Here is a 26,809-nt window from a genome sequence, read left to right on the forward strand (position 1 = left end):
TTTTGAGGAACTGGATTGCTTTACTAGACCTCAGTCAGATGAATTATGCCTGCTAGTTCTGGTGGTGTTAATAACTAATGGAGGCATTGTTTTTTACTCTAAAAGTGATCTGAATTAGAGATTCCAATAAAACAAAAATTCTCTCTCGTGGAATATAGTTGTAGTATAGTGAAATAAATTCAAAGACCCAGAACTAGGTAAAGATGGAGAAGCAAACTAAACCAAAAAAACAAAACAAAACAAAAACAAACACCAAAAACAAAACAAAACAAAACAAAAACAAAAAAAGAGAAAGAGAGAAAAGAAAATTCTTAAATGGGGCTCATTTAGCAAACATTTGTTGAACATTAGGTACTCTCTCATCAGGTACTTTATTAGGTTTTGATATTGCATAGATGGATAAAATATAGACCTTCCCTTTATGGAACTTACAGAGTGGTGGGACAGAGACAGACACTTATTGGAGTTAAATCTTCAAAAAAAATTTTTTTTTCCTTCTGTAGTTTATTTATGTTGAGAGAGAGAGCAAGCACAAGCAGGGGAGGGGCAGAGAGAGGGGGTGAGAGAGAGAGAGAGAGAGAGAGAGAGAGAGAGAGAGAGAGAGAATCCCAAGTAGACTGAGCCCAATTGAGCCCAATGCGGGGCTCAATCCCATGACTGTGAGATCATGACCTGAGCTGAAATGAAGAGTCTGATACTTAATTGACTGAGCCATCCAGGTGTCCCATTTTAAGTGATTGATCTTTTTTTTAAATTTTGTTAAATGTTTTTATTTATTTTTGAGACGGAGAGAGACAGAGCATGAGCAGGGGAGGGGCAGAGAGAGGGGGAAACACAGAATCTGAAGCAGGCTCCAGGCTCCAAGCTGTCAGTACAGAGCCCGGTGTGGGGCTTGAACTCACAAGCTGTGAGATCATGACCTGAGGCGAAGTCGGATGCTTAACCGACTGAGCCACCCAGGCACCCCAAGTGATTGATCTTCTTAAAGACATTTGTTTATGCTGTAGTCCAGTGGGAGGCTGAAATCTAAGGAAGCTATCCTACATTGGGAGACTTTGTTGCCCATTAAGTGGCTTCTTCAAGAGACATAGCAAAGGATAGTTCTTTTGGGTGACTGAACGGAGTTAATTTTATCAACTCTATAGTCCTATAATGATCTCTCTCTTCATATTTTGTAATTTTATTGGTATTCTCAAGCTGGAACCCCTAGACATATTTCATTTAAAAATTTTCCACAACCTACAAATTTCACTTTTTCTGATTATAAAGATAATACATAGAATATTCAGACAACACATTGAAGCATATAGGTAAAGGTAAAATACTGAAAATTCCATGACCAAAGGCAGATGCAGTTAACTTTTCAGTGAATGTCTTTCTAACATCTGTATCCCTCCTTTTTCCTCCCCTTCCTTGCTTTGTATGCATACACACATGCATATACACATACATATATATCCTTTCATATATATGGGACTATATTTCATATGCTTTTTAAATCTCTTTTCTTGAACAAGTGTTAGGGTCATCCTTTTCTTTCTTTCTTTCTTTCTTTCTTTCTTTCTTTCTTTCTTTCTTTCTTTCTTTCTTTCTTTCTTTCTTTCTTTCTTTCTTTCTTTCTTTCAAGTTTATTTATTGAGAGAGAGGGAGGGAGGGAGGGAGGGGCACATAGAGAGGGAGAGGGAATCCCAAGCAGACTCGTGCTGTCAGAGTGAATCCTGATGTGGGGCAGGGCTCAATCTCACAAAATGTGAGATCGTGGCTTGAGCCAAAATCAAGAGTCTGACATTTAACTGACTGAGCCACCCTGGGCACCCCAGGGTCATCTTTCCATTATCACTGCACATAGATACAGACAACCATTCTTAATAACGGCTGCGAACTATTTCACTGTTTTGATGCATCATGTTTTATTTAACCACTTTCCTGTTCATAGATATTTGAAATGTTTGGATGCTCTCAGCCAGGGATGCTGCTAAACATCCCATAATGCATAGGACACACCTCCCCCTGCTCCCTGAATAAAGAATTATCGGGTCCAAAATGTCAGTAGTGATGGAGAAAACCTTCTTTATTCCTTCTCCAGTGTTGAGTGGTGGCACTCCTTACTCCCTTATGTGTCTGTTTAAATACCAGGTATTGTTACTCTGGCAATAAGTAATAGCTCTTTTAATTTGCATTGTTTTGATTACTAGTAAGGATAAGCATCTTTTCCTATTTTTATTAGTCATTAGTTTTTTTTGTGAATTTTCCATACATGTCCATTTTTAATTTTTTTTTTTATTTTTATTTTTTTTTCAACGTTTATTTTTTTATTTTTGGGACAGAGAGAGACAAAGCATGAACGGGGGAGGGGCAGAGAGAGAGGGAGACACAGAATCGGAAACAGGCTCCAGGCTCCGAGCCATCAGCCCAGAGCCTGACGCGGGGCTCGAACTCCCGGACCACGAGATCGTGACCTGGCTGAAGTCGGACGCTCAACCAACTGCGCCACCCAGGCGCCCCCATTTTTAATTTTTTTTTAAATGTTTATTTATTTTTGAGACAGAGAGAGACAGAGCATGAACGGGGGAGGGGCAGAGAGAGAGGGAGACACAGAATGGAAAGCAGGCTCCAGGCTCTGAGCCATTAGCCCAGAGCCCGACGTGGGGCTCAAACTCACGGGCCGCGAGATCGTGACCTGAGCTGAAGTCAGACGCTTAACCGACTGAGCCACCCAGGCACCCCATGTCCATTTTTAAATAGGCTTTCATCTTTTACTTAATTTCTAAGAGTAATTTGAATTTTGGAGCTATCTGCCTTTTTATGGTGTCTTTATGGTGTCTCTTTTTTTAATGTTTATTTTTATTTATTTTGAGAGAGAGAGAGAGAGAGAGAGAAAGAGAGCAGAGGAGGGGCAGAGAGAGACAGAGAGAATCCCAAGCAGGGCAGAACCTGATGCAGGGCTTGATCTCATGAACGGTGAGATCATGACATGAACTAATATCAAGAGTTGGCTGCTTAACCAACTGAGCCACCCAGGCACCCCTATGGTGTCTCTTTTTAAAGGGAAATTAAAACACTTTTTATGTGGTCAAATTTACTGATATTGTCAGTTTGATATCTGAAGAGGAATAAGTTAATGAAGTATCTGAAATAACTTATTAAAGATGGTTCATTTAGAATGCAATCCTGTAGCATTTACTGTAGGTAGTTTAGTGGCATATAGTCTATGGACAACATCACAACAGGTGGTTTTGAGTTAGATATGCTGCCATAGTCTGTTCATAAGTGTTATGCTCTTACTAGTAGTCTCTGTGAAGGATGTGGATATAAGTGTTATGAAAGGTTCCCTCCATCACTGAGCTGCAGTTAGGTATTTGAGATACTGCTAGCATATGAAGTCATTCATTCAAATGCTGAATAGGAGTTCAGTGGAGAGGTGGGCCAGTAAAGGTTTCTTAGAGTTTGTGGAGAATGACCCAGTAACTAGACAGAAGGGAATGTTCTAGCATGCTGTTATTGTGGGACAGGCGGATAGACTGGGGTTCTCATCCTTGTTTTGTTACTAATCAGTGTTTGACTTAGGCTAAGCCTCAGGCCCCAGTGTTCTTATCTGTGAAATAAGGAGATAGGAGTAGGACATTCCCTAAGATTGTTGTCATTATTAAAATAATATGGTTTTACTGTTGAAAGAATTTTTAGAAAGAATTTGTTCAGCATTTATTGAAATTTATTTCAATTTATTGAAAGCCTTCTGCCTTTTGAATAGCATGTTAGGTGCTTTGGGAATGCAAGGATAGGTAAGACATGGGCCTTTCTTTCAGAAATTTACCATCTTATGGGAGAGCAAAATCATGTGTGGTAGTATAAGATAAGAGCTACAAAGTGATTGGGAGATGCAAAGTGAGGAAAGCCTGTCTTTATTTTGGGTGGTGGAGGCTTCTGAAAAGGATGGCACTTATTTTAGGTAGAAATGGAGGCATAGGGGTGGTTGGAGCAAAGGCCTTGAGGGAAGGGGGGTGGTACAGAGTTTGGGTGGGATACAGTGAGTAAACTTGTTTGGTGGGATTTGTACAGTTCATGCATAGCAGCAGGAAAAAAAGCTAGAAAGATAAAGAGGGCCTGACTTGTCTAGTGATTTAAATACAGGGCTGAGAACTTATTTGGGTCTTGCTTCTGTAGGCTTTTGATGAATTTTAGATGAGAGGATAATGTGATGGAAGCCTTACTTTAAAATTAATTTGGTAAAAGTGTCTAGGATGGTGATTGCATTTAGGGACTGAGTCAACATTGACTTTGAGATTTCTGAGACTGAATACAATGAAGATAATTTAAGAGAAAGCAAGCAAGACTTAAAGCAGTGATAAGCAGGATGAAAGGATATTGTCAGGAAAGGGAAAATGACTCTATGTGGTAAGGGGCAGGACCTCTATTAAGACAATGCTCTTAAGGCAGGGCATAATACCGGTAGGAAATTGGTCATTCTGGTTCATTGTTAGGAAGAGTTTTCTGGTAATTCGCCATTAGCATGAAATTTTATAAATCAGACAGGAATTTTCATGTTTTAAAAAAAGATTGCTTACTATGAGTTATAATTCTATGATTGTGTTAGTTCAGATAAGCTTGTGGGAATGGAGATCCCCACCCCCCTTTTCTTCAGTGTTGAAGTTTGTCCATTACGCACATCCTGTAAAGGGAAACTGTGACTTGTGTGTGTGTGTGTGTGGGGGGGCACATTTCAGAGGACCTTTATAATCTCTACATCTTTGGGAGGGAGGAGGGTAAACAGTATGCACTTGTGTGTTAAAACACCATTTAGTCGTTCATCATCCTTGATTTCATTTTCATGATAGTTGGAGCAAAGCACATAAAAAGGGTAAATGGCAAACCACTGAACAGGAACAGACCAACAAACAGGGCTCATGCAGTTAATTAGTCATCTCTTGTCAGCAAAGGCCCTGCAGAGGCAATAGTAGATGGCTATGAAAGAATGGGAGAGATGGGTTTTTGGCATGGACGTGGATCTTTTATTGTAGTGACAATAGTTTATTCTTCAAATCAGGGGAATGAGAACAAAGTTGCTTAGCAATCATGTGGGCGCTAAAAGAATGGCCTTTGGAGGAGCTGGCATTTGAAGTTGGATAAATTCAACTTTTTTGAGAAACTTGCAAACACTCTGATTAGAGAGATTCAGGGGCAGTCCTTATACAAACTGAGAACTTGCAGCCTTGTTTCCTCCCGATTGCTTTTGTTCTGATCTGCTTTCCAGCTTCCTCATCTGCAGAGGGGGCTAGTCCCTCTTGGAACTCATTCCCCCAAAGGTAGATACTAGGAGATGGGGGCCCCTTGAGAGAGAATGGTCCCAGTGTTCTGACATATATTCTTCACCAGTGGATTTAACTCGGCTCCACAAAGTAGTGGAGCCATCTTGTTGGGTCCTGGAGAGCTGACTAGGTAGGGCTGGGGGAGCAGCAGTCAGTCCATCACTGCAAATTAGCTACAACGTGCATGCACAGCTACACAGTCATAGGGCTCTCTGTTTTTTCAGAAAGAGAAGGAAAGTGGCAAATGAGAAAAGGGCATCAGAGCAGGAGACTTGGGTTCTAGTCCCAGTTTCACTGCACATAAAACTCTGTGATTTGGGCACATCTCATAATTTCTGACTCAGCCTCTTCATCTGTAAAATAGTAGTAATACCTACTTTCTCAGGGGCAAGACTAAAACCAACTGATGGATGATATGAGTCTACTCTGAAAAGCATAATAACCTACTGGACAAGCTTATGGAGTGTTTACTTCTTGTTAGTAGTTTATACTCTGGCCTTCAAGATTCTGGTTTCTTTATACATTTTATTTTTTGTTTAAAAAAAACTTGAGATACTGTCTAGGCTTTTAAAAAATTGCTCATAAAAATTTTTTTTTTAAGTTTAAAGATAGCACACAATGGTTTGTTTCTCTTTTAGTAACAAAACCTTTTCATTGAACTATTATCCAGTTTGTTATTTTCTTTGAAGACTTCCCTATTCTAGGCCATATTGAAAAAAGCTGAATTTCTGATCAAATTATAGCTCTTTTTGCTAAATTCATAAAATGAGTTTGGGTTGACAGTTAAGGATTGGACTTAAAAATTTTTTTTGTTAGAAGCAAGATTAACACCTTATTCTGCAGTAAGGATACTGACTGAGCGAATAAACAGCAGAACATTAAACCGTTATAAAACAGCAAGTGGCAAACCACTGAACAGGAACACACTGCACGAGCAGGGCTGGTGCTCAGGTCTCCTCCGGGGTCCTTGTTACTACTGAGTCCTGTCTGTCTCACTATTTGTTTAAATAAAGATAAAGGCGGTTAAGAAAATTGTCATTGAATTCCGCTATCCCTCTGTTTCACGCAAGTGCTGTTTAATTGTCCAAGGCTGAAGTCTAGAGTTCAAATCTAAATCTTTAGTGGGATCACTGATTTGAACCAAGCACCTACACATACAAAGAACATTGTTGATTTTAGAGAACTAAAACCATGATGTTCCTTATTACTAGAGAGTGTTGGACCAGGTATTACAAAACCTGAGTTCTAGTCTCAGTTCTGCTAAATAACCCTATTTAAAAAAAAATTAATACATTTTTATCTCTTTGAGCCAGTACTCATCATCTGTCAGATGAAAAAGATGACAATATGGCATCCAAAGACCCTGCCAGGACTTTAATTGGAAGATCTGTGAAACCCAAAGGTAGAGCAAGGGAGGTGTGGGAGAGATTGGTGTCTTCTTTTTGTACCCTGAAGCGTTTACATTAATCATCTACTTTTCTCATGTTATTTCCCTATCTGAAAGCCTCCAATTGCCCTTTCCTATCCAAAAAGCTCTCCTTGTTTTAAGGCCTAGGTTACATTTCATGTCCTCTGTGAAGTCACCTTAGCACACATTGTTTTTCCTTTCTGAACTCATTTATTGCCCTTACTTTTCACTCACTCATCTGTTAATCATGGTACATTGTTGTGGAATATGTCTTCCTTTTATACCTAACCTCTAGAGAATAGGTTAATGTAGAAGAAAAAAATATAGACTTCAAGGATAGATTTAGTTGTATGACCTTAGGTCAGCCACTTTTTTTTTTTTTTTTAATTTTTTTAACGTTTTATTTTTGAGACAGAGAGAGACAGAGCATGAACAGGGGAGGATCAGAGAGAGGGAGACACAGAATCTGAAACAGGCTTCAGGCTCTGAGCCGTCAGCCCAGAGCCTGACACGGGGCTCGAACTCACGGACAGTGAGATCGTGACCTGAGCTGAAGTCGGCCGCTTATCCGACTGAGCCACCCAGGCGCCCCTAGGTCAGCCACTTTTTAAAAATACCTGTGTAATTTTTAAATAGTTAGAACACTTTTGAATAGGTAAAATTTTTTTCAAACTTAAGAAAAAGAGAGGTACAGTGAAAAGTCTTCTACCCCTGGTCTACCATCAAGCTAGTCTTCCCCCTACTGTTATTAGTTTCTTACATATCCTCTTAGAGTTTCTCATTTTTTTCTTTCTTTTACATAAAAGGTGGCACACTATACATAGTCTTAAGCATATTGCTTTTTTCACTTTATTTTGGATATCTTTTTGTATCCACAGGGAGCTTCCTTATTGTTATTGTTTTATGAACACACCAGAATTTAACCAGTGGTTGGGAATTTTTACTTTGATTAAAGTCCTACATGATTTCAAATTTGAATGACCTTTGAGCCTTATCTGAGAAAATTGCTTATTTCTCTAAACTCTTACTTCTATAGTACATTGCAATTTTTAAACACTTTATATTCTTGGCACCTGGGTGGCTTAGTCGGTTAAGCCTCAACTTTGGCTCAGGTCATGATCTCACTCTTCGTGGGTTCGAGCCCCGCGTCAGGCTGTGTGCTGACCGCTTAGAGCCTGGAGCCTGCTTCGGATCTGTGTGTGTGTGTGTCTCTCTCTCCCTGTCCTTCCCCTGCTCCCACTCTGTCGCTCAAAAATAAAGAAAAGTGTTTTTAAAAAAATGTATAGGGGCGCCTGGGTGGCTCAGTCGGTTAAGCATCCGACTTCGGCTCAGGTCATGATCTCGCGGTTCGTGAGTTCAAGCCCCACGTCAGGCTCTGTGCTGATGGCTCAGAGCCTGGAGCCTGTTTCAGATTCTGTGTCTCCCTCTCTCTCTGACCCTCCCCCGTTCATGCTCTGTCTCTCTCTGTCTCAAAAATAAGTAAACGTTAAAAAAATAAAAAAAAAAGAAAAAAATGTATAAACACTTTATATTCTTGAAGTTGATCCTCACAGAACCTCTTTGGGAGGAGATAATTACTCCCTAGGTTTTACTAGGTAAATAGTGAAAGGAAATATCTATTTGGGTCTTTGCTGACTGTGGTGCAAGATTCTTCAGCAAAAGCTCTACCGTGTTCTTTTCATGTGCTCTACTATTGGCAAATAGAGGTTTTGCTTGAGAAACACAGCCTGCTTTGTAGGGGCTGATAAAAGTCTTCATTACTTCATTTATAACCATTTGTGAATTTACTTCCTTTACTTTACTTACTTCCTTAAAACCAGCAGAGCATGTAGAAAAGGATCTCCACATAAATGAAGCTTTGAGAAACAAAACAAATATAGAGAGAAGATATGCAAATATTCTTTTTATAGGTTAAATTTTTTTCATCTTAAAAAATCCTAACTGAAATATGTGCATGTAGAAAAAAGTGACTTGCTTAATGGCATTGAAAGTCTTCAATGAGATGAATGTGGTTCTTCAAGTGATTAAATGCGTAGAGCTGAGAAAATATGGAATATTTTAACATCTGATTTAACATCTGATAAGATTCTCTGTTGAAGGAAGTATAGCCTTAGCTATGTATTTTGATTTGTTTAGAGTGCACAGATGAAATGGGAGGGATTTAAGTTTTATTTTGAAATTTTCATTTAATATGAAATGAGGTTAGTACTGAGATAGCCCAAACTGCTAATTCAACTAACTACCTGATTGTTAAAGCATGCACTTAGGTTATGCCAAGACCAGTAATGCTTTATATATGGAATGCAAATTTTCTGCAAAAGATTTCAACCATTTTGGTGACTTCTGAGATATTTTGCAATTGATTTTTCTCCTCTTTCTAAACCAGGCCCTTGATTTCTTTTTGCTTTTTATATTCATGTTCTTTTATATTTATGCTGAAAACAGCCTAGTATCGTAGAATTTTAGAGACATTTGGACACTTAGAGATTGCTAATTAATATTTGGTACATTTGTGTATTAACTTGGCTCTTTGTGTTGAACAAGTGAGAACACTGAAGCCCAGAGAAATGTGAGTGGCTCAGGTCAGTCATTTTGTCCAGAACCCTGTGCTGCAGCTGCCCAGCACCACGTTCTTTCTCTTACGGTTCTGACACTGCTCTACTTGGGGAGAAGTTTCATTTTGAAAACATCCTCTTGCTCTTAACCTCCTTTTTCTTTCTAATGTGGGCCGATTAATAAAAAACTATAAGGAATATTATAGTCACAGATAAAAATTTTTGTTTTAATTTGACTAGAGTTGAAACATGATGTACGTTAGTTTCAGGTGTACAAAATAGTGATTCAGCTTCTTTGTATGTTAAGCTATGCTCACCACAAGTGTAGCCACCATCTGTCACCATACAGTGCTATTACAGTATCATTGACTGTATTCCCTATGCTGTGCCTTTTATTCCCATGTATAGTCACAGATCTTGCTTGAAGCCGGCTCATTGTCGGTATGTAACAGAGACTTGTTTGAAGTGAACCAACACTGGGGAGGGAATGAGGTAACAGCCAAGTGAGGAGCTGGCAGCCAAGAAGTACTCACCCGATACTTGCTGGCTTATTCTCCATTTTTCTCTCCCTAGGGCAGGACCAACACACACTGAGCCATTGTGTTCAGTGAAGCTGCCATGTGCTGGGTAGTGGATGCCTTTAAACTACTTTCTTTCCCCCATAGGTCCTTTCTCATAACCTGTGCACGGTGCTGAAGGTTCCACATGACCCTGTTGCCCTTGAAGAGCACTTCAGGGATGACGATGAGGGGCCCGTCTCCAATCAGGGCTACATGCCGTATTTAAACAAGTTCATTTTGGAAAAGGTATGCTTCTAATGTCTTCCTGTTTGATTCTTCCTGTTTGATTTGCACATTTCAAGTGGGTCCTAGAGCCCCTTTTTGGTGAGTTCACTGAGGAGTTCAGGTTTGAGCCATCATGAGAAATCAGAAAGGAAAGAAAGAATGTGAGACATTGCTTCCTATTTCTTCTTCTTCCCCTCTCTTCTAAAACTTGGTTTGATGTTTTCCAGCTTGGTTCATTATTTTGAAATTAAGAGCTACCTGTATTTTCTATTAGTCTGTGTAACTGTCTTCTCTCAGAGTGCTGTTAACTTCTGGTTCCACATGTATTGGCAATGATTGTTAAAGAATGGGTATGCTAGGGTAAACTGTGAATACTAAAGGTAATGTTAATTATCTTTACTAAATGGCTATTGTACAGCCAAGTTTTCATCATAGACTTTTCAGGGTACCACTCAGATGCTTCTTGTGGGGTATATTATGAGTGAAGATCTACAAAAACCTATTATATATTTGGAAGCCAAATATAACCTTTTGGCATTTGCTGCCATGTTCAATTTTTCCCTTGGTTTGGGTAATTAAAAACTGACACAAAAAGGGGTGCCTGGGTGGCTCAGTCAATTAAATGTCTGACTCTTGATATTGGCTCAGGTTATGATGCCACGGTCGTGAGATTTAGACCCAATTGTGAGATCGAGACCTGATTGTGAGATCGAGATGTCAGACTTGTGCTGAGTGGGCATGGAGCCTGCTTAAGATTCTCACTCTCTCCCTCTCCCTCTGCCCCTCTTTACTGTCTCTCTTTCAAAAAAGAAAATTGGCATAAGGTGTTGAATTAATGTACTTTGATTTCTTTTTAGAAGAAAATACTCTAAACTGTTGGCACCTTCAAGTAATTAAAAATATTAGTGATTAAAAAATTATGAAAGGTAGCATGTTATTATTAAATAGGCAGTTAATACAAAAATATGTGAAATAAAAAGTGAATGTCCCTTTACTCTTTTTAGACTCACTCTCCAGGAGTAACCACTGTTAACAGTTTGGTGAATATCTTTTAAATATATACATGCAAACACACACCTATATAAGCGATAGTGTTTTGTTTCCATATGGCTAAGATGCTATACATATAGTTCTTCAAATTATTTTTTATAATTGAACAGTATATTAGTGTCATCTTTCCATATTGTATATATTTAGATATGGAAGTAGTCATATATTCACATGAACAGTTGAGAAATTCCTGCTTTTGCCTATTTATAACATCGAGCCTGAAAAGTTTTGGATGTATTTTAAAAATGCCTTTTTTTAAATGTTTATTTATTTTGGAGACAGAGAGAGAGCAAGAGTGAGAGACAGCATGAGTGGAGGAGGGGCAGAGAGAGACACAGAATCTGAAGCAGACTCCAGGCTCTGAGCTGTTAGCACAGAGCCTGACATGGGGCTCGATCTCATGAACTGTTAAATCATGACCTGACCCAAAGTCGAATGCTTAGCTGACGGAGCCACGCAGGCGCCCTTAAAAATGCCTTTCAAAAAGTGACAATGATAATACGTTTAAACTAAAAATAAAGTATGTTTAGGGGTGCCTGGCTGACTGAGAGGAATATGTGACTCTTGATCTTGGGGTCAGGGGTTAGAGCCCCACATTGGGTATAGAGATTACTTAAACAACAAACTTAAAAACATTTAAAAACTGTATTTTCCATCACCTAAATATCACAACTATTTGCATATTTGTTTCTATGACTTCTTTGGATTGTTATTGCTGTATACATTTTTTATAGTTTAGTGTTTTTTCATAATAGTAAAGTCCAGTAATTAAAATTTATGGTAATAAGTTAAATTAGTAGTTTGGAAAATGCTAAAATGTTGGTGAGGATTCTTTTTAAAATTACATGTTTTTCAGAAATTTTATAGCAAAGGTTGTCAAGATTACAGTGTGTTCATTTATGTAGTGTTCATTGTACCTGTATCTGTTATTCCATATCAGCCTCACAATACAATTTTCTGCTCTTTGTGTGTTTGTTTTATGTGTATCTGTGTTACGTTTTTAAAGTATTTCTCCTGAAAAGATGGTAACATTGCTTTGATCATGCCTAGTAATTAGGAAAAAAAAAGAGAGAAACCACAGCATAATGAAATATAAGATTTAATCAAACTCACAAAAGCTACAAATTATGTGATTCCATTTATATCATGTGTCCAAAACAGGCAAACACATGGAGATACAATGTAGATTAGTGGTTGACAGAGGCTGATGGGAGGTGGAAATGGAGAGTAACTATTAATGGGCTTGGGGTTTCTTTTTGGGATGATGAAAATGTTCCAGAGTTAGGTAGTGATGATGGTTGCAAACCTTTGTGAATATATTAAAAACTACCAAATTGCATACCTTAAAGTACAAATTTTATGGTATGTGAATTATTTCTCAATAAAAAATCCTTTAATCAAATTGTACAGAAACTGATTAAAACTTCATAGTATGATGCTGTACTATTTTCTGGAGTTTTTTCCTGGCTGCTTGCTGTTCTATTCATTGATCAGGTGGCTCATTTATGGTCTGTAATTGTATTATAAGTAAATATGTATTTTTAAAAAATGTTTGTTTATTTTTGAGAGAGTGCAAGCAGGAGAGGGGGAGAGAGGAGGACAGAGAATCAGAAGCAGGCTTTGTGCTGACAGGCTGACAGCAGCAAGCCTGATGTGGGGCTCAAATTCACCAACTGCAAGATGGAGATCATGACCTGAACTCAATCAAGTTGGATGCTCAGCTGACTGAGCCACCCAGGTGCCCCAGTAAATATGTCTTAAATTCTGCAAATGTTTGATGACCTGCTGTGTGCATGTGTTTAATCGTAAAAATTATGTCCGTTATTAAAATATAGAACAGGGGCGCCTGGGTGGCTAAGTCAGTTGAGTGTCCAACTCTTGATTTCGGCTCAGGTCATGATCTCTGCTTGTGCGTGCTCTCTAAAATGAAAAAATAAAATAAAAATAAATAGAATATTGGGACATTCTCAGAAATCTGAAAATTGCCTTTTCAGTGCTAGAATTTGTGTGGGGTGGGCGAATGGATAGAGAAACATGGTTTCATATCTTGAAGTGCTGTACTCTTAATACTGCATTTTTTTTCTCGTTGGTGTAACTTTCTTTAAATATCTTGAATTTTAAGTTTTAAAATGTTTTTTGTTTTGGTATTTAGGTATTTTATTGACTTATTTTTGAGCTAGCAGGAGCAGGGGAGGGGCAGATGGGGAGGGAGAGTGAGAATCCTAATCTTGATCTCAGGACCATGAGATCATGACCTGAGCTGAAATTAAGAGTCAGATGCTTAACCAACTGAGCCACCCAGGCACCCATATTTAGGTTTTTTAAAGTTTTTTAACTGGGGGAGAAAATATAGCAGTATTTTAAAAGTTCAAAATTAGCCACTAAATTTGGAGAAAAACTTATTCACAAAATGAGTGAGGATGTGATGAAACAGTAAGTTCTTGTTTATTATTGCTTAGCCACCTGGAGTGGAATTTTGGCAGACCTTCAGTCCAAGTAAAGCAGCCACGGTTTCCATGGTGTGGGTTTAAATTGAGCAAAGATTATTGCCTTGTTTTGAAAGTTTGTTGAAAAAATGCCAATAGTAACTGGAGAATGTTAACATAAAATGTAGAGATGGTCATCAGTTATGCAAAGAAGATATAAAGTAATGATCAAACATTTGCAAGATGTGATATATATGTCTGTGTCATATACATATGTGTATGACACACACATGTATACTATCTCATTTGATCCTCATGTTAATCCTGCAATGCATAATTGGACTTATTTCCAATTAGCTCAGGAGGAAACAGAGCATAATGTTGCCTAACTGATAAGGGTTAGATAGATTTTTTTAAAAGTTTATTTATTTATTTTGAGAGAAAGAAAGTCTTAGCAAAAGTGGGGGAGGAACAGAGAGATGGAGAGACAGAATCCCCAGCAGGCTCCGCACCATTCTCGCAGATCCCAGTGGGGGGCTCGAACACATGAACTGTGAGATCATGACCTGACAGAGATCAAGAGTCAGATGCTTAACTGACTGAGCCACACAGGAGCCCCAGGGGTTAGATAGATTTTAGACCTGAGCCATTTAATTTCTCTTAACTGAGCCACCCAGGCACCCCAATTTTATTTTATTTTTTAAGTAACCTCTACACCCAACATGGGACTTGAACTCGCAACTCTGAGATCAAGAGTTGCATGTTCTACCGACTGAGGCAGCCAGGTGCCCCCTTAAGTGTTTTTAAGATGATTCTTTTCTTGTGATTGATTAGTATCTGGTGTTCTTTAGTGTTCATTCTTCTCAGTTTTCCCCCAGGTTGTTTTAGAGGTTTTCTGCCTTTGCCTAGAATTATTCTGAAGGGGTTGGGACCAAGCGATAAATTATGTTGAAATTCACTTTCTAAAAAGTAATTTTTCCATTTGATTTCTGTATTTACTTCTTCAGAGATTATCATTCCTGTTCTTCACATTGATAGAATTGATTTTCAGCTTTTCTGAGACATCAAATGATTAATATGCTTATGTTCTTGTATCAGATATTTTGCCTTCCCTGAGTGTTGGCTTTTTAATTTTTTTGCTTGTTTGTTAAATTCCTCCTTTAGTAAAGAATGGAATTCTATAAACATCTAGGAAGAGTGTTTTTGTGAACTTTCTCCTCTTTCTTTTTGCAAAGAGACATTATACCTGGATTATCTGACAGTGAATAATTGAAGAAAGCAGTATATTGTTACCTTTTTACTACTGATCAATAGACTACATCAAAAGCTAGTCTGCTTTAGCATATTTATGTGGCAACCTAATTCTTGCATGAGATTTAATAGCCTGTTAGGCTTTTGGGTTCAATCATTGTCAATTCTTTCCCCTGATTCCGCATATTAAAGGTTGATCTGCACTATTATGATTTAAACCAGTAATCCTTTGGGAAGATACCAAGTCCTTATTGGGGAATCTGCTGCTTTTCTATCATAATCCTTTTCTTTTTTGGCCTTTGGCTTTTGGGAAACATACGTACATATGAAAGAAAAAAAGAAACCTTTCAGTTAAATACAATGTCCCTTCTCTAGAGGTTAGTAGCCTCTGCATTGTTTTCCTAGGCTGACATCAGATGCTTGATGTTCATGTCGGTTACAGTTCTTCCATAAAATGAGGTTTCAGGGGCGCCTGGGTGGCGCAGTCGGTTAAGCGTCCGACTTCAGCCAGGTCACGATCTCGCGGTCCGGGAGTTTGAGCCCCGCGTCAGGCTCTGGGTTGATGGCTCAGAGCCTGGAGCCTGTTTCCGATTCTGTGTCTCCCTCTCTCTCTGCCCCTCCCCCGTTCATGCTCTGTCTCTTTCTGTTCCAAAAAATAAATAAACGTTGAAAAAAAAATTAAAAAAAAAAAATGAGGTTTCAGTTTTCTGTTACTTGAATGAATATACCTTCAGCAATCAAAATGTCTTCAAATGTGTGCCTAACAACTATCATTTAATAGGAAGTCGTATTGCTCTTAAAAACCCAAGACTATGTTTTTGAGCAATTCTTCTTACTGTCCTTTAGCCATGTTATTTCTTCTTTCATTGTTGCTTGAAAGTTATATAGTATTATTTTGGCACAACGGCCAAGTTGGACTCTACATTTTCATCATATTAGTGAAGTTATACAGCACTAAAAACTTCTGAGTGAATAAAGAGGTTAAATGATAAAAACTATGGATGACTTTATGCCCTTGAGTACTGTGGCCAGCAATACAAGTCTAAGAGTGATATAATTTAAATAATTTTTTTTTCAAATAACCAGTCTTATTGAGTATTCGCATGCCATGCAATTTAAGTATTTAAAGTGTGCAATTCAGTGGTTCTTGGTATAGTCACATTTTTTGTGCAGCCATCATCACAGCCAATTTTACAATATTTCCCCCACCTTCCTTCAAGAAAACTGTACCCACTAGCACTCACTCTCTCCTTCCCCACACTCCTAGGAAACCACTAATCTACTTTCTGTCTCTATGGATTTGCCTATTCTGGACTCCTATAGTATGAGGCCTTTAGTGTCTGCCTTCTTTCATTTAGCATAATGTCTTCAAATTCATCTACATTGTAGCATGTGATGGCACTTCATTCCTTTTGATGGCTGAATATTTCATTATAATTATACTACCTTTTGTTTGCACGTTTATTCGGTTATGGATCTTTGTGTTGTTTTCACTTTTTGGTTATTGTAAATTTGCTGGGAGTGTTCATGTTCAGGTTTTTGTGTGGATATACATTTTCAATTCTCTTTAAAATGGATGATGATGGTATTTAACCCAAGAGTATACTACCTAGGAATGGAATTCTTGGGTCATATGGCAACTCTATGTTTATTTTATTTATTTAAGTAAGCTTAATGCCCCTTGTGGGGCTTGAACTCATAACCCTGAGATCAAGAGTTGCATGCTCCACCAACTGAGTCAGCCAGGCCCTCCAGCAACTCTATGTTTATCGTTTTGGGAATCTGTAAAACTGTTTTCCAAAGCAGATGCACATTTTACTTTCCTACCAGCAATATATGAGGGTTCCAATTTCTTCATATCCTCACAGTGCTTGTTATTTTCTATCATTTTGATTTTAGCCATCCTAGTAAGTATGAAGTATGGTATCTTACTGTGTTTTGATTTGAATCTTCCTGATGATTAACATGAAATATTATAATAAAAGCAGTTTCTTTAATTGTAAAGGAAACAGGTTATTGTTAGAAATTAAGAAAAAAGAGGAATTTATTAAGAAAACATATCACCCATAACCTTACCATCTAAAGGCAGTCACTGTTATCATTTTGATCTGTTTGCTTTAAGTCTGTTTTTTTAGCTGTCTTTGTATATATTGTTTTTCAAATTTGGATCATATTGAAGACATAAATATTGCCTTTTCCATGCCATTAAATTTTTTTAAAACCTGAATATAAAGATAAAGTGGTAACATTTATTTAGAGTTTACTATGTATCAGAAACTATGCTAAATATTTTAAACAAATGTTCTGATTAATTCTTTATATTAACTCCATGGGTTAAGTACCATCATTAATACCATTTTAAAGAAGAGACTGGGCTTTGGGTTAAAATGCTTGTCTAAGGTTACCCAGCTACTAAGTGACTGTATAATCGTTTTGTACCATGACTTTATAACGATTCCCTTTTTGGTGGGCTTATATTTTATTTTTATTTTTTTCCACTTTTATAAATAATAGTGACTACCCTACGTAAATCTTTATCTGACTCTGATTCCCTTTTTGGGGTAGATTATTTGAAGTAGAATTATTGATTGAAGAGTATGAATGCTTTCTGAGAAAACATATTCTCCAACCAATGTCTAAAGCATCAAATTGGCCAATTTCCCTGTCTTCTGAGAACTGACTCTGTGCCATAGGAACTTTAGTCTTTAGCTGGTTTGGATGAAAATTCTAGTTTAGAGAACACGTGATTTTAGTTTTGTCAATACTTTCAGAACTTTGAGTCAGAATTGAGATCTATAAATAGTATTGCTATCTCGTATGGATTTTAGTGAAAAGAAATATATATGTTGAAAATAAGAACAACTCTACATATTTCTTTCTAATTTTTTTTTTTCAACGTTTATTTATTTTTGGGACAGAGAGAGACAGAGCATGAACGGGGGAGGGGCAGAGAGAGAGGGAGACACAGAATCAGAAACAGGCTCCAGGCTCCGAGCCATCAACCCAGAGCCTGACGCGGGGCTCGAACTCACGGACTGCGAGATCGTGACCTGGCTGAAGTTGGACGCTTAACCGACTGCGCCACCCAGGCGCCCCTACATATTTCTTTCTAAGATATTATCTTCCATTTGGACACCCTGAAACCATTGGCAGCCATTATTAGTTTTCCAAAAGATGTGAGACAATTTATTATGTATGATATAAACTGGGATTTTGGAGCACAGTTTGCAATCTTAGATGGGGTAGAGTATGGAATCATAGATTCCTAGATCTTTTGTAGGTAGAACGGACCTTGTGATGTTTTCAATTTATAGATCTATTTTAATTTAGCAAGCACTTGATATTGAACCTATACCCTTCAATAGTTTGCTGTTGTTTTTAGGTAAAGTGCAACATCTTTATCATGGTGTACAGGGCCATGTTTGATTTGGCCTCTGCCAACCTCTCTGCCCTCCTTTTCTTCCTCTCCCCTTATTGTCCCCTTCTCTGCAGTTGTGTTGGCCTTCTCTCTGTTCCTCATATTACCAAGACTGTTCCTGCCACAGAGCCTTCAGACATGTTGCCTCCTCTTCTGTAAGGCTTCCTCTACCCAAAACATGCATCTAACTCCTGTTCATCTTTTAGGTCTCAGCTTGATCGTCACTTCCTCAGGGAGGGTTCTCCAGGTTGCACCCTGCCCTTCCCAGAGCTAGCCTGCTGCTCTGTAATGTGTTTTCCCATTGTAGCATTTAGCACATTTTCATCATATAGATGGTTGTTTTGTTGCTCTATTTTTTGATACCTGATATGCCTCTTAGAGTGTAACTTCTGGGGTAGCAAGGACTGGTTCACCATCGTACAACTCTGTTGATTGTTGTCATTGTATGCAGAAGTTTTTAAGTTTGATGTAGTTGATTCTCTATTTTTGCTTTGTTGCCTGTGGCTTTTAATGTCCTATCTAAGAGAACATTGTGTATTCCAATGTCATGAAGCTCTTCCCCTAGTTTTCTTCTAGTTTTATAGTTTTAGGTCTTACATTTAGATTTTTACTCCCTTTTGCATTAATTTTTATATATGGTGTAAGGTAAGGGTCCATTTTCTTCTGTGTATGGATATTCAGTTTTCCTAGCACCATTTGTTGAAGAGACTGTCTTTTCCTCAATGTGTAGTCTTGGCATCCTTGTTAAAGATCATTTGACCACATATATAAGGGTTTATTTCTGGGCTCTCTGTTTTGTTGGTCTATATGTCTCTCTTTATGCTAAGTACCATACATACTGTTTCAATTACTGTAGCTTTGTAATATGTTTTGAAATTAGGAAGTATAAAGCCTCCAGTTTTGTTCTTCTTAAGATTATTTTGGCCATTCATGGTCCTTTGAGATTCCATATGAATTTCAGGATGATGTTTTCTGTTCCTGCAAAAAAAAAAAAAAAAAAAAAATGCCACAGGGATTTTGATGGGGATTGAACTGAATCTGTACATTGCTTTGGGTAGTATGGACATTTTAACAATATTAAGTCTTCCAGCCCATCAACACTGGAGGTCTTTCCATTTATTTATATCATTTTTAATTTTTTTCAGTAACATTTTGTAGTTTGCAATGTACAAGTCTTTTGCCTTCTTGGTTAAGTTTATTCCTAAGTATTTAATTCTTTTTGATGCTCTACTAAATGGGATTTTAAAATTTTCTTTTTTAGATTGTTTATTGTTAGTGTATTGAAACACAACTGATTTTTGAGTATCCTGCAACTTTGCCAACTGATTTCTGAGTGTTCTGCAACTTTGCCGAATTTATTAGTTCTAAAAGGTTTTCTTTGTGGAATCTTTAGAGCTTTCTACATAAAAGAAAGAGCATGTTATTGGCAGATAATTTTACTTTTTCCGTTCTAATTTGGATGCTTTATATTTCTTTTTTCCTTTTTTTGTCTAATTGCTCTGGCTAAGACTTCCAGTATTGTGTTGAATAGAAGTGGTGAGAGTAGGCATCCTTGCCTTGTTCTGATCTAGAGGAAAAACTGTTTTTCACTGTTGAGTATGATGTTAGCTGTGAGCTTTTCATACATGATCTCATTTTGTACTTTTTAAAAAAGATGTAAATGCTATCATTTAGTATGCTTTTACCATTGAGCATGATTAAACTAAAGAATAGTGCCATTATATTTTAGAGAAGGAATAAGCCAACAGACAACTTATTAAAATTAAGTAATGTATATTTGAATAGTAATATAGTGATGTGAATTTGATTTAAAAAAAAAAAGCCACTACTTATTTCCTGGGAAAATTTATGGAAAATTTGTTTGGTTTCTAATGCCATTGCAATCTGATTTTTACCCAAACTTCTTGGCTCTCTTGAAGGTAACTAGTAACCCCTAAATTGGAAAACCAGTGGTCTGTTCTTAACTCCTTTTTAATCTCTGTAGCATGCCACTATTGATCAAACTTCCTTAACTGTTTCCTCACTCAATTTTCATATCTTTGTGGTTCTCCTGCCACTTTGTTCTTTCAGTCATCATAATTCCTCTTCCTCCTCTAGTTTTGTAATGTCTGTATCCCCTGATGTTCTGTTTTTTGATCCCATCTCTTTTCTTGATTTATGTTTTCTGTCAGTGATCTCACTTGACCATCATGGCTTCAGTCATCATCAGCAGGCAGTTGACTGACAAGTCTGCCTCTCCTCATTTGCTACAGTTCCACTTCTTTGTCTTTGGACACCTCCATCGGAATGTCTTACTAGACAGGTTGAAGATGCTCATAATTGAAAACTTTATCTTTCCTTCTGTCTTGCTTTTGTCTCCTTCATCCTGTATCTGTTTCCCAGACTTGGTTGGTGTGATGTTTCTGCCATACCTTTGCTCATGCCATTTCTTTTCCTGTCTTTTGTGTTACTTATCCTTATACTCTTCAATATACTTCAAGATCCTCTTCAAATACCATCTTTTCTGCAAAGTACTAATCTGAGCAGTAGATGACCTACTCATTCTCTGCTCTAAAACCTTTCAATTGGGAGTTTCTTATGGACTATTTCTTAAAATTATGAAGCTGTTTGTGATTTGGTCTATGTTTGCTTTTCTAGCCATAAATCTAGGCACTCCCCCCTCAGGAATCCTATAATTCGTCACATAATCCACATAGAATCACTTCTTGTTCCTCAGGTAAGCCTATATGCTTTTGTGTACATGTCATTTCCCCTTAGTGTTTTTTAGGGGTGCAGGTGGATAGAGTTGATGGTGGTGGCCTGTGAAACTAGTCCTATAGAGGTGTCTTACATTATATAGATGTCCTCCATCTGTTGAGTTCTATAAGCAGTTTAGATAGTGGAAAGAGACAGCATTTGAACCTTGATTTAAATGCTAGTTTTGATATTTACCAGCTACATGAACTTGGTATTCAATTTTTCTGAACTTCTGTTTCCTAATGTTTATAAGCCATGTGAACTTGGTAAAAGTACTCAATATTTCTGCACCTCTATTTCCTGATCTGTAAAATAGGGGCAATATTTAGCCTTACAAGGCTAATACCAAGTTTAAGTAAGCAACTGCATATAAAATGCCAAGCATATGCTAAGTCCTCATAAATGATGTTAAAAAAGAAAAAGGAAAAAAAGATGCTGCAGCAGCAACTACTGCTTTCCCTTCAAGGGATCAATTGTGTATGATTGTGGTGTGAGAAATGGTGTCAGACTGAGACAGGGTACTGCAGGCAGAGCCCAAAGGATATCGTCCTACTCCTGGGGAACTGGTGTGCCAACCACACGTCCTAGTCAGGGATCAAGAGAAATTTCTCCGTGTAGTCAGCTAGTGACTTCTTCCTTATGGTACACATAACGCTTTGTTTCTATCTCTCCAAACAGAGATGCTTTGCACATATTGTCCTGCCAGCCACTCTGCCTTCTTTAGTACATCTTACTTACTGTCCCAGAATATGGCTTTTAAAATGCAGGCTGTATATGGTGCTCCTATCCACTCTTTCAGTACAGATAAATCCTAACTCCTTAATATGGATTATAAGGCTCTTTGTGATCTGGCCTTCACTTCTCTCTCTCGCCTCATCTTTAGCTGTGCTCCATGCAGGGGTCACTTATCATTTTTTGTCTGCCCAGTATCTGAACTCTTATGTTTAGGAAATTGCACAGTGCCTTGGTGGGGGAAGGACCTGTCTCACATCTCAGATATTGAAAAGTTCAGACACTCATGAGTGACACAGAGGATCAAAGACTGGGTCAGTGGCAGCAGTGATGGCCTCTTGTTACATTGGCAGTGGTGTCTGTACTATACTCTTACCATGCATAGTTTCAGCTGTGATTTGGACTGACTAGCCTACATCGGTAATGACTTAGTTTCAGAGCCTAGATTTTCCACCCCTTGTGTTGGATCTTTGAGGTTACCCGTTGTTTTTTCGATGAATTCTTTTTATGTTTAAAGGAACCCAGGGTGTTTTCTGTTATTTGCACTTACAAAATAGCCTTGAATCATACCACTCTTTAGCACCAAGTGCTCCATTCACATTAAACTTCTACAATACTTCTGAACTGACCATGGTTGTCTCCACCTCTGGGCTTTCTCACATTGTTCTACCTAGAACTCTCCTTACCCCATTCTTGAACTGTTTACATTTTGTTTTCCCCCAGTTTTATTGAGAAATAATTAACTTGCATCACAGAATAACTTTAAGCCTCACAGGATGGTTTGATTTACATATATTGTGAAATAATTACCATAATAGGTTCAGCTAACATCTATCATTTCATACACATACAATAAAAAGAAAAGAAGGAAGAAAAAAATAAAGGGGAAACATTTTCTCCTTATGGTGAGAACTCTTAGGATGTATTATATCCTTAACAACTTTTCTATGTCATACAGCAGTGTTAGCTATAGTCATTATGTTGTGTATTACCTCCCTTGTACTTGTTTATTTTATAACTGGAAGTTTGTATCTTTAGACCACCTTATTCCAGTTCTCCCTCCCCCCACCACCTGCTTCTGGTAACCACAAGTCTGATCTCTTTTTCTATGAGTTGTTTTTTTTTTTTTTTTTTAGATTCCACATACAAGTGAGATCATACAATATTTGTCTTTTTCTGACTTATTTCACTTAGTGTAGTGCCTTCAAGTTCCATCCGTGTTGTTGCAAATTGTAGGATTTCCTTATTTTTTATGGCTAAATAATATTCCATTATATATAGATATATATACGTGTGTGTGTGTGTGTGTGTGTGTGTGTGTGTGTGTGTGTATTACAATTTCTTTATCATTCATCTATCAATGGATACTTAGGTTGTTTCCATGTCTGGGCTATTGAGAATAATGTTGCTGTGAACATGGGAATACAGATATTTACCTGAGTTAGTGTTTTTGTTACCGTTGGATTATTATTATGTATATTATAATATATATATTATTATATTTCCAGAAGTGGAATTGCTGGATTGTATGGCAGTCCTATTTTTAATTTTTTGAGGATCCTGCATATGGTTTTCCATAGTGACTATAAACTGACTTTTAATGATCCTTTGAATTGTACTCTGTTGTCATGTTACTTTTTCTGCAAATCTTCCCTTAGTTCTTAAGATGGGTTAGTTCCTCAGTGTTCCCACAGAACCCTCTGCTTATTTCTATTATAGTACTTATCACACTGTATTATAATTGTCTTGGCATTCCTTGGAGACATGGGCTACTACTACATTAAGTATCTTTGCATTGTCTCTGGCAGATCATAATTACTATCTAAATTTTATCTCTTGAATGAGTGAAAAACTATTGAATTACACATGGTGTTATATTAGAATTTGTCTATTTGCATATCTGTTTTCCCTAATAAACTGTGAATATTTTGTGAGCAGAGACCAAGTTCTTCTTCATCTTTATATCCTTAATTTGTAACATAGTACTTGGCTTATAGTAGATCCTGAGGGAATGTTGATTGCATGATTGAATGACTGAAGGGCAGGCTGTCTTTTTAGAATTTCAGTTTAAGTTTTTTCCAAAAAAAAATATCTTCTTTGACTATATGGGTAAAGATGAGATAGCAGTATGTGGCTCATACTGAGTAATTGACACTCTCCACTCCTCTGTACCAGGGTTGGTAGTTTTATTTAGAAGATAGTGTGTACCTGTGAAAAAATAACTATTCAACAAGCTAGTATTTTATGTGCCAAGTGAGTGATATGGGCAGATAGATATTGCTTTAGTGTCAGGCTAACTATAACGTTCTTAATTGGGCCTTTGAAAGTGTGGTACACAAGCAAATGAAATTAGAAAATGTCAGGGCGCCTGGTTGGCTCAGTCGGTTAAGCGGCCGACTTCGGCTCAGGTCATGATCTCGCAGTCTGTGAGTTCTAGCCCCGCGTCGGTCTCTGTGCTGACAGCTCAGAGCCTGGAGCCTGTTTCAGATTCTGTGTCTCCCTCTCTCTGACCCTCCCCTGTTCATGCTGTGTCTCTCCCTGTCTCAAAAATAAATAAACGTTAAAAAAAAAATAGAAAATGTCTATTCATTAATTGGATTATTAGTTAATTGGATCGATTAGAATGGAAGCCTGTATCTGTTTTACTTGGCTTATATTCTGCTTATTTTGGAATTTTTCCTCCTTCATTGGATATTTTTCATTGAAATTTTAACTCATTCTTTTTTAGGTCCAAGACAACTTTGACAAGATTGAGTTCAATAGGATGTGTTGGACCCTCTGTGTCAAAAAAAACCTCACCAAGAGCCCCTTGCTCATTACAGAAGAAGATGCATTTAAAGTATGGGTTATTTTCAACTTTTTATCTGAGGACAAGTATCCATTAATTATTGTGCCAGAAGAGGTAAGGTGTGGCTCTGGGAAGTTCTTACTTGGCCATCATAGCATAATAGATATAGCTTGGAAGTATTGTTTTAATTCAAATTGTATAGGTACAGAGGGAGATCTTGGACTAGTGTTTTTGGACCAGAGGCAAAACAGCTTGAATCCAAGAAAGTCCAAGACTTAGTGATTTGGGGTCATGTAATAACCTCTGGAGATTTGTAGATAGGGTGGGACTTTTCCTCTCCAAATTGCTATAGTTATGGATGATTCCATCCTCATATCCAAAGAATCTTTATTCAGTACAAGTCACAACATAATTTTTTGTTTCCTTACATATTGGCAAAACTAGTATGGCATTTTAGGAAAGCAGGGCAAAATTGGCTGAGTGATGTTATCTGGGAAACACATAGGATCCACAATGTTGTTCTCAAGGCTGTTTTTATGTGAGGAAATACTGTTCTTGTTTCAAAGTCCAGGATGGTGACTTTTTATTGTTCTTTCCAAAGTAAATGAAAAAGAATATTTTGCTTGTTCTGTTCTGACTTATTTTCCCTAGCTTCCAAAGGAAAAAAAAAAAATACAGGAGTAAGGTTTCTGTGCTATCTTACTGCCTTAAAAAATTATATATGTAATACATGCTTATTACAGTAATAAATATAAAAAGACTAATATGAAGAATTACAATTAGCTATAGTTCTCCCCTAAAAAACAAAAACAAAAACAAAACAACAACCTGTCATTCCTTAACTTTTGACAAATTATTTAACCTCTTGAGATTTAATTTCCTATCTATAAAATAGTACTGGGGCACCTGGGTGGCTCGGTTGGTTAAGCGTCTGACTCTTGATTTCGTCTCAGGTCATGATCTCACAATTCATAAGATTGAGCCCTGCATGGATTCTGTGCTGACGGCACAGAGCCTGCTTGGTATTCTTTCCCTCTCTCTCTCTGCCCATCCCCTGCTTTCTCTCAAAAACAAAACAAAACAAAAATTAAAAATCTTTAAAAAATAAAATAGGGCTAAATAGAGGTTCTGCATTTAAAGGACTTAGCTCAACATCTGGTATGTAATATGTACTCAGTAAATGTGTTAACTCCTATGACCATTATTATTGCATTTTTGCATGTAAGTCTGTTTATTTCCTTAGGACAGATTTCCAACAGTGGAACTCTGAGTCCTAAAAAACACACTTAAAAAAATTTTTTTTTAATGTCTATTTTTGAGAGAGGGAGACACAGAATCCGAAGCAGGCTCTAGGCTCTGAGCTGTCAGCATAGAGCCTGACGTGAGACTCGAACTCACGAACTGCGCGATCATGACCTGAGCCAAAGTTGGATGCTTACCCAACTGAACCACCCAGGCACCCCCAAAACACACTTTCAAGGTATTTGATGAACAGGTAAAATTACCCTTTGGAAAGGTTGTACCAATTTAGATAGCTATCAGCAGTGATTGAGGCGTATTGTTACCCATCCTGCCAATACAGAGTCTAGTCTGTGATTTCTGTGATTCATATTCATGTTAGGAAAATCTGTTTAAAAGTGCATACTACAAAATTTTATTTAAAGCCAGCAAGCATTTATTGACTGCCAACAATAGGCAAGGCACCAAGAGTAATGCAAAGTGCAAAAGATTACTTCCTGCCTTCAAGGAGTTTGTAGTCTGCTCAAGGAAAAAAATAAGTCAAATGTAATTTAAAGCAAAATAGACTACCTGTTACAAGAGAGATGCAAAGGGCATACAAATACAGAGAAGGGATAGATTTATTCTAGCTTGGGGGAAGTAAGGGATCAAGGAAAGCTTTTTAACAGACAATGTAGTAGTTAAAAGTAAGGTCTTAAATTTTTTCCATAAAGGGCCAAACAATAAATATTTGAGGCTTTGTGGCCCTTTAGGCCATCCTGTCTCTGTTGCAGCTACTTAAATCTGCTGTTATGGCGTGAAAGCAGCCACAGACACTATGTTTGTTGCTGTACTTCAAATATTGCTGGACTTTGAAATGTGAATTTTGTATGATGTTCATGGATCATGAAATTTTTTTTTTTTTCCTCCCAACTACTTAAAAATGCAGGAAATGTTCTTAGATCATGGATGTATACAAACATGCCATGAGCCAGATTTGGCTGCTGGGCTAGAGTTGACTTGTGGACTGGCTTTTGCTGTTCCCTGGTTAAGGGCAGGGGTCTGGAGTCAGATTTCCTGGATTTGACTTCTAGCTCTATCACTGTTCACTAGCTCTATGACTTTGGGCAATATAC

The 26,809-nt window shown here is 37.6% G+C and overlaps 1 protein-coding gene across 3 annotated transcripts in view; it reads left to right on the forward strand.

Moving 5' to 3' along the window:
- The window catches only part of SWAP70 (switching B cell complex subunit SWAP70), a 78,949-nt gene that overhangs the window by 16,269 nt on the left and 35,871 nt on the right, over window positions 1–26,809 (forward strand). For all 3 annotated transcript variants that reach the window (XM_045038944.1, XM_023239556.2, XM_003992986.6), the window contains exons 2-3: window positions 9,935–10,075; window positions 24,396–24,569. In XM_045038944.1, the coding sequence (XP_044894879.1) occupies window positions 9,935–10,075; window positions 24,396–24,569 (315 nt within the window). The remainder of the gene's footprint in view (window positions 1–9,934; window positions 10,076–24,395; window positions 24,570–26,809) is intronic.

Source organism: Felis catus, chromosome D1 (genome assembly GCF_018350175.1).
Source record: "Felis catus isolate Fca126 chromosome D1, F.catus_Fca126_mat1.0, whole genome shotgun sequence".
NCBI classification, from domain to species: domain Eukaryota; kingdom Metazoa; phylum Chordata; class Mammalia; order Carnivora; family Felidae; genus Felis; species Felis catus.